General features: G+C 52.5%; 1 protein-coding gene across 1 annotated transcript in view; it reads left to right on the top strand.

The window, feature by feature from the left end:
- Positions 1 to 8,628: 8,628 nt before the first annotated feature.
- Positions 8,629 to 8,803, top strand: part of MSI1 (musashi RNA binding protein 1) — a 27,006-nt gene continuing 26,831 nt past the window's right edge. The window contains exon 1 of the mRNA XM_026037737.1: positions 8,629 to 8,773. Within this exon, the coding sequence (XP_025893522.1) occupies positions 8,715 to 8,773 (59 nt within the window). The 5' untranslated portion in view covers positions 8,629 to 8,714. The remainder of the gene's footprint in view (positions 8,774 to 8,803) is intronic.

Genomic DNA, 8,803 nt, shown 5'->3' with positions numbered 1-8,803 from the left:
AGATGTGCTCTTGGAAGTGGCTGGATATTCGGAGAGGAAGCAACGGCGAGCAGGGAGTTGGGGTGTCCGTGTCGTCAGGGACCCATGTTGCTTGGTGAGCAGGGTATCGTGTTGTGAGCTTGTCTGCGAGGCCGTAGGGCTCGTTGTTCTCCTTCTGCTGGTGCCTTGGAGCTGTCAAGCATGGCAGACAATAAGTATTAATGCAAATGAGACAGGGCATGTGGTGGGCTCCTCTTCAGCTTTTATGAGAGAAAGACTTGAACTAACATCACTGTTTGAACATCTCTTCCTGGGGCTGTTTCTCACCAGAGCTGTGGTCTTTCCACATCTCACCGAGACCAGCTGCTGAGGGCAACTAGAGCTGAAAATGTTTTGGTGCCCCCAGAGTTTGTTCTGTCCTAGGCCCGTCTTGGTCATGTCTTTGCAGATTTGGTCGTTGAACAAAACTGTCAAAAGACTTCTACTTTTTAGTAAATCGTTACAAAACTTTTATCCGATCTTTTTCTTACAAGTGCAAGTTGTCCCACTGCCACAGTGATGCGCATGGGGAAAATGGTGCATGCAGCACCACTTTCTTTGGCAAATTCAACCCTGTCTACATTAACCCAAAAGAGTGGGAGCTCAAAAACATGCAAAACACACGGGGTTCTCGGAGCCTAACCCACAAATTGTGAAAAATTGCTCTTTTGGTGACAAGTTAATTTGGGGCAGTTATGTGATATCATGAGGACATCGATTTCACAGTATAGTCTGTGCCCATGTGTTTGATGAGGGGGAAGAAGGTAAGAGTCTGAACTTGATGGACTGAAAAAATACTTAATTCCCTGTGCATTGGAGAATGGTGATTACTCAGAGGAAGTTAAAAAGTATTTTCTTCTACAGCTTTCAGATTATTTTCTGTATCATATTGTTTTTCCTAAAGGTCTCAAAGCTATCTTTCAGGTAGGGAAAAAGTTTCCATTTTTCAAGTAGAAAACCAGTTTCTTGTCCCAAACCGCTCACTGATTGGCAAGAAGAGTTTAGAGCTGACCTTCCCTGAGCTTTGCTTGCCCGCTTGCTCCTGTCGCAACTCCTCCTGCAGAGCATCTCCTCCGTGCTGCAAACTGGCCAAGGCAGCACTGGGGGCCTGGCTGCTGCCTGGACGTTTTTGTGATAAACATCCTTAATCGATGGCAACAGGAGATCTGAACCTCGCGCTGGCGCGGCGTGGTGGGCAGAGCAGCCCCTTCTTCAGCAACACGGTTTTATTGAACGCTTTGACCCCCATCTCTGGGGCTCTGCACTTCATTTCTGTTTCTCATTAGTGGAATGAGTTTGATGGTCTCAGAGCCTTCCTTGCTAGTAATGGTTTCTACTTCAAAACAAAGTGCGGTAGTTTGGTGGGAGAGCTCCAGCTCTGACCTAAAACTAAATTGCAGCTGACCCTGAGCCAGTGAGGCCCCTCCAGGTCAGGGACAAGGGCTTTGCCAGGACACCAGGAGCCTGCACTGTAATTAGCAGCAAAGGTATCAAATACCTCCGTTTCCAGCATTCCTATCCTTAAAGCAACACAAGCATAAAATCCCCAAATTTCTCCTTTTGTAGTCCCACCGTAACAGTGGAAAACAAGGCAAAGCAAAGTTGCATTGATTTGCCTTCTCTCTGTTGTGCAGTAAATCCCTCCCCATCTTAAACTGACTCCCACAATCCCTATTTCCCCCAGCATTTGGGAATGGGTTTAGCAGCCGTCACGTTGCTTGCAGGGCTCCACAGTGACCAGAGAACCTGAGTGCATTTTCTGTCTAGTGAGAGCACGGAAGAAGAGCTCTCCCACTTCAAAAATCTGCTTGGCTTCTGTGCTGCCTCCCCAGCAAACATCCCTTCTCTCCCCAGGTTTCTTCAAACGCCAGAGAGGATTTTTTTTGGATTCGCCCCACAAAACGTGATTTGCTTTAAATATAGTTTATGGGCTATCGCAGGAACCCAATAGCTTCCTAGGTTGAAAAATATTTGAACTAGCTTTTGTGGCTTCTAGCAGAGGCTGCTGCGCAGAGGACAAGGCCTCCACAGGCATATCTGGAATTAGGAATGTTTATTGCATCCCCAGATTTTCAATACAAATGCTGAAAATGAACAGGAAGTTTTGAAAAGCAGGGCCTTCGCTGCCTCACTCTTTCCGTCTGTCGCAAGTGGGCAGTTTCCAAACCCCAAGGGCGTTGGAGAAGCCGAGAGCTTGGTGATCCCTGGAGGGGAAATGCTGGAGCAGGGCAGGACGCACTACGCAAGGCTTCCAAAAACACCCGTGTAATCAGATTACCAATCCAGTGAGTCAGGATGCCACAAGCCTAAGTATGAGCCCACTATCCCCAGTGCAGCTCGAGCTGAGCAGAGCCGCCCCTTCCAGTGCTCTATCCCAACTGCCGCTCCTGCATCCAGGAGAGCCCAGCTGTACCCTTCACTCCGGAACGTGGCAGGTAGCTGGGACAAAAAGTTTAAACTACAAATATTTATCTTTTTCGAGGAGCCTAAATATTTGATATTAATATTCCACACTCTGATACCTGTACCTTGACAGAAGTTTTGAATTGTGGATGTTGCCAGTTCCTTCCTATTTTTAGGAAAGATACGGTTCCAACCTACATCGGGTTCTGCTGCAGGGAGAGAGTTCCCATGCGCCCCTTCGCAGCCCCTCGTTTTTGGCAGAGTGTCTCCTTTGTGCTGAGGAATGTCCTGGACAGCTACTTCGGAGGGAGCCGGTCACTCACCATCGTGGCACCTTGGCCACCAGCCAGGGAGGAGCTTTGGGCAATTCTGCTGGGGCCTCCTCTCTTCTCCTGGTGGGAAGAGAGTCAGTGACTCCATCTGCTTCAGCTGCTGGACGGTGCAGGCACATAGCAGGTGGGGAAGTTCTGTCCAGGACAAAAAGGTAGAATAAGGACCCTAATGGTGCACAAGCAGCCTTGAGGGAAATCCAGGGCAGGCAAAGGCGTGAAAAGATAAATGCTTGGAGGCTATGAAAAGTGAGCAGAAGATACAAGGGCAAGAACAGACAAGTAGCAGCAGGAGCTAAATATTTCCCACTAGATTATGAGTGGGGCAGAATGAGAGCATGTCTACAATGAGAGGTCGGCTCCCTGGGTCTGTGGGCAGAGGGAATCACTGTGGCTGGGGACCAAAGAATAGCTTTGGAGGCTTTTCAAGTTCTAAACTCGACATACTTGAAGGCTGCTTAGGCTGTCACAGGCAGAGTCCTTAGCAACAGTCCACTTGTTTCACATGCCCTAGCCTGAAAGGATGAGGGGCTGCGAGGTTGGTGTGTGATAAGTAGTGTGCAAAGCCCATGGAAAGGGAAAACAAGAAAACACGGCGTCCTTCTCCAGCAGCGTCGTTCCTGGCCCCAGGGGAGCTGTTGCAGGTGCTCTGCTGGGGAAAGACGGGAGTTGTTCTATGTACCTCACCCATGAGGTGAGTTTGTGCTGTGCTCGGTGTGATGATCATTGGATATTCCTCAGCAGCAAACAGAAGAAGCACCAGAGATGACTGCAAATGCACGGACGGGGCTCCACACAGTCTCCCGGGCTGCCCTTCCCCCTGCAGCAGGAGGAGGCTCCGCTGGGGAGCTACAGGCACAAAGCAGCTAAGCTGCTCCCGCTGCCCAGGGAGGGGAGCTTTGCCTGGGAAGACACTGGTGTCCGTCTTGATTAGGATGTGATGCCTGATGTAAGTCATGTGACGAGTACAAACAAAATACCTTGGCAAAACCTTGAGGAACCAGGGCAGCCTGAGCTGCTTAAGGAGATTTGCTGTGTGTATTTCTGTCCTGTGCACTTGCCTTGCTCCGAACCTTTCCTGTCCCTGGAGCTCCAGCACGCACCATGGATTTTAAAGGTGCTCTTTTCTGTTCATTCCTCAAATAATCTGTGGACCTTCTCAGACTTGTTATAACAGTTAAGCCCCAGTAGCTTTACACTATCACAGTATCAAAATGCTATAAAGTTGTCTTCTGGGAGGTGCTGTTGGGGTTTGTGGAGCACAGGTCCCATCAGTTAGATTAGAAAATAATCCTGAAGAAATGGGAGAGCTAAAGACCTCCTAGGAGTGCAAGTATGCCAGCAGAGTTAGGAAGTGGCCTGTGTCTTGAAAGAGGGGTACAAAGAAACAGCTTCTGCTCCTCAGCTCCTGTTTGCTGCTCTGCCAGAAGCTCCCTGTTTGCTGCTGTCAACGCCTGTTCCCGCTGGAGCTGCTCAGAGGCAGAGCTGGCACCCAGATGTGGAGCCTCCACCAAGCATCTCAGCTTGGAGTTGGTCCTCTTCCTCCTGAGCCCTCATCTCCTTCTTCTCCCGTTCCCTTAGACTCAGCTACCTTCACGGTGGATTTCAGAGGTCTTTGACATGGTGCTGACTTCAGCCCCAAATGAATAATTCAGACATGCGTCAGAGCTGCAGAGGACACGCGGATCAACCGTGTCACTGCCCAGTGCCTGCAGTGTCACTGGGCTCTGCCTGAAGCAGCGGTTCCTGGAGGCAGCTTCTGAATCCCCCAGCGTCGCCTCCTCGCTGTCGTTCACCTTGGGATTTTACTTTACAACCCACAAACTGCTTTTGTCTAAGGTGTCTTGCAGCCATAGGGCTGGCAGGTGCTCTCAAACCTGACCCAGACCTTCTTAGATATCCCTGCTTGTCCAGCCTGCTCCCACATCTCTTCCCCAGTCCTGGTGCTTTGATGCAGCCCAGCCCACACTGCACCGTTCCTTGCCCAGACAGCACCCTGTGGACTGCAGCCTATTTCATTTCCAGCTCCTTCTCTAGCCTTTGTCCATGTTTTCCACACTCTGCAGCGCCGCTTCCCATTAGAAAGTCTCTCAGTTTTGCCTCCTTTATGTCAAACTCTCACTGCCCTTTCACCTAACGAGATGAAGAATTTGCAGAAACTGAAGATCAAAAGCAAGAACAAGAGGTTACCTTTGCAATAAGCAAAAATGAAATATAACCTCATCACCAAAGAGATGGTTACCTAAATTCTTCTTAAAAATCTGCATGGAAGGGAATTCCTCAGCCTTCCCGGCCAACCTCATCCATCTTAAACTGTCCTCATAGCTCCCAAATATTTTCTAATATCCACTTTTAATCTTCTTTTCAAGCTGAGCCAATTGTCCTATCCCCTTTAAGCACAAAGAACAGTTTAATCAATGCCCTCTTTAAAAGAGTCTAGTGTGTGTGGTGGATTTCTGTTGCATCCTTCCTCATCTTCTTGCTCAGATGGTGGGGAAATGGGTCCCTCTGTATCGCCCCACTCCGAGCTCCGCTCTTGGTGGTGGAGAAGGGAAGAGCAAGAGGCCACACTATGCCAATCTGGGGAAGAGGCTGGGAAAGGGCCCTTTCTCATAGGTTGCTGGAATGAGGACCTGGGAGCAAAGACAGAGCATGATGCAGACTGAGGAAAAGTCTTCAAAAAAAGGTGATTAGGAGGGCTTGGGGACGTGGAGTTCAGCCCACCTTTGAGAAGTCTCATTTTTCATGGCTGTTGTTTTCTGTCCTCTATTGCAATGTGTAGAGCGATGCTTCACGGAGAAAGACGATGGAAGGGGAGTGAAGGTGCTTTCAGATCACATGCAGAGCTTTCTCCCTTTTTTGCAGAGGCTCTAGTCTCTTTTATTGTTTTATGGTAATCGGGGTGTTTTTCTTCCTCCCTCCTTTCTTACAGTTATATCAGGTCACTATATTTACTCCCCAGACTCCAGTTTCTTTGGCCTGTCATTCATCCGCCCTTTCCTGTAGCCTGTTTCTCCTCTCTTCTCCTGCCTTCCATGCAGCCCTAGTCCTGCCCTGTCCTCTTTCAGACCCTGTGCTTAGGTGCTCTTCACTTTGTAGCCTATTTTCCAATCATAAATCTTGCTTAACAGGTTTCTTAGGTTAGCAAAGAAATCCCTGATGTGCTTTTGCAGCCATTCCTCTTTCATTATCACCGACTGTGCCTCTTCCCCCCAACTGGAGTCAACTCTAAATAATTCATTTTCTCTAGATATTATTACTACCCCCTGCAGACACACGCACACATCCTTGGAGGTTCGCAGCCCTTGGCTGTGTTCAGCTGGGGTAGATGCTCTCCCTGTCTGTGCCTAACTCCTTGCTCAAGCTGGTCCCCACCGCACAGGGCGATGGATGAGCGCTCTCCGATGCCGCAGATGCTGGTTGCTGCCTGACGCAGGGGCCAGCGGGGAGTTTTTACCCTCAGCCTCTCCAGAGGGAAGCAGGCGGGAGCATAACTGGAAGTCACTGCCGCCACGCTGGCATTGCCCCCAGGCTGCCTTGGGAGCCGTCGCTAATATCTTCCAGGTTTGCAGGCTCAGTATCGCAACACAAATATTGTGGACATTATTGAGATTCCAGCTCTGATTTGTTTATGCACAGGCCAAACTAAACTAAAAGCAAAACTCCTCGTCATGCCCAATTACCCAAAGCTCCTGGGTAAAGGAAGATCTCCAAGACACAACCTCTCCCTGAGCCTTACGTGAGGAGCGAGGGCAGGAGGAGGCCGCAGCCGCCCTGCTCCTCGCCGCACCTCTGCTCCTTGGAGCCTCCCTCCTGGCATGAATAACCCCAGTGTGTGCCTGGCCGGGGCAGAGCTTTGCCAGCGCCGCTCCTCTGCAGGAAGTGGACATGATTTTGATAGTGTCACTCCACCACGCACAAGACGCTGAATAGCTGCAAGAAAACTGAGCAGTTTTGTTAATCTCGCTGCTGGTTGGCAACCTCTCAGCAGCGGCCACAGAGGCACTACAGCTGTCTGTCTGCCCGCCCAGCAATACAATGCTGCATTATTTTATATTCAGCAGATCATCTTTCCAATCATAAGGCCTGGAATGTTTTATATGTTTACTTCTCCATGAGGAAAGCTTCCCACTGTCTGTAATCAACAGATTTTTTTTTAAGTCCCGCTGTCCTGTGTGTTGCAAAGATAAACGCCTTGGTATTTACAAAGCGCTTTGGGGTGCTAAAGTGGAAACACAAAATCTTGCATGTATGTTTTGGAAAGGGCCTCGGAATAAATAGTGTCATTCCCAATGATGCAAGTCCAACCACATCCTCCATCCAGAGCCTCCTGAAGACTCACTTTTTTCCTCAGAGGTTCACAAATGTTAACATTTAACATCAGTCCTGTTCGCCCCTCTCCAATATAGTTTGGGTGTAGAAAAAGAAAACGAAACAACTAGCAAAATGGAAAAAAAAAAAAAAAACCAACAAAAGTGAAGTTTTTAACACTGACGCCTCTTTCAGAGTTGTCTACTTTGTCTCATTAATAATATGCATTTAACGTGATAAAAATGCACTGGTAGCAAACCAATGGGTGTTATCATTTATTGTGTCCAACCCATCAACCAAACCAAGCGTGCCCTTCCCAGTGATCACCCGCGTGGGAAGCGCTGCTGCGCTGCCTCCGTGGGCCAAGGTGGAGCAAGGCGGCCCTGGTGAGCCGGGGCACGGGGAGGCATCGGCTGCGGCTCTCTGGTAGCCCCACCGCTGTCCAGACCTACCAGAATGCATGAGGAAGGGGACGGAGACAGGACCTCAGCCCTGCTGCTGTGGGTCACTGTTTATGTTCCTCTTCTCCCCCAGGCCAGCTCCGTCCCAGGACACCTCCACCCAAAACAGTGATTTCAGCCCTCAAGAATGACCCTGGAGGAGCAGCCTGGTGAAGCGGGTGGAAGCCACGGCTGGGAGCCGCCTCGCCAGGTTGCGGGTTGGCTCCAACAGCTGCCGTTCTGCCCTGTCTGTTCAGCAGAGCCATGAGGCACAAGGTGACTTCAACCTGCAGCCACAGGAGCAGTCAGGATGAGCGCAGCAGGACAGACCCTGCCTGGCTGCTCCAAGGGCACCGCGCACAGGGGTGTTTTGGGGAACATGTGGAGAACATGCCACAAGGAAGGGGGGAAGAGCCCCAAGGTGGGTGGTAGTGCCTGGAGAGCCACGTGCCACCTCAGCACGGGCAGCATTGGGTGCAGAGGGAGGCTGTGGCCAGGCGTGAGTCCCCTCTGACTCATGCTCCGCTCCCGAGCATGGCACGGCTGGGGTGAGGGGGCTAAAACGCTCCTGTGATCCACTTCGCGGCGGGTCACCAGCATTGTTTGTGGCCACGCAAGCTCCTCCAGCCGCAGCGCCCACGAGGCAGCACGTGCGGCCCTGCTCCGAAGGCCTCGGCACGTGGAGCACCTTGTGCCGGAGCCAGGGCGGCTGCAGCGCGGCCCGCGGCGCTCCGACAGCTCGCGGGAGGCTGCGGGCCGCCTGCGCCGGGCCCTGGAGCGCTCAGGCGCAGAGGAAGCCGCTCCATCGCACCCGGCCTGGGTGGCGAGCAGCATCGGGGGCTACCAGCAGGACCAGCTCCCCTGGGGCCCGAGCGCGCAGGGGCCCGAGCGCGCAGCCCTTTGTCCGCCAGCCCCAGGGCAGGTGCGGCCGCACAAAGCCGCGGCCGCCCCGCATCGCGCCGCGCCGGGCGCCCCTCGCAGCGCGGCCCCGTGGCGGCCCCGCGGCGGGCGGCGGGTTTTATGCGCGCGGCGGCCGGCGGGGTGGGAGGAGCCGGGCAGGTTGTGCCCGCCGGGCCCTCCTCCCTCGCGCGCTCCCCGCCCGGCGGAGAGGGGTCGGGGGAGGGGGCAGCATGGCCTGTCCGTCCGGCCCCTTTTGCAGCGCTCATCTGCCCCGGGAGTGCGGCGCGGCTCCTCGCACGGAGAAGAGCTCCGAATGGAGACGGACGCCAGCCAGCCCGGCCTCGCCTCCCCGGACTCCCCGCACGACCCCTGGTACCGGCGCGGCGGGCGGTGCCAGCGGGG

Source organism: Nothoprocta perdicaria, unplaced genomic scaffold (assembly GCF_003342845.1).
Source record: "Nothoprocta perdicaria isolate Ctin4 unplaced genomic scaffold, notPer1 scaffold_2, whole genome shotgun sequence".
Taxonomy (NCBI): Eukaryota; Metazoa; Chordata; class Aves; order Tinamiformes; family Tinamidae; genus Nothoprocta; species Nothoprocta perdicaria.
Note: the sequence above shows the minus strand (reverse complement) of the source record. Positions and strands in the feature narration are given on the sequence as shown.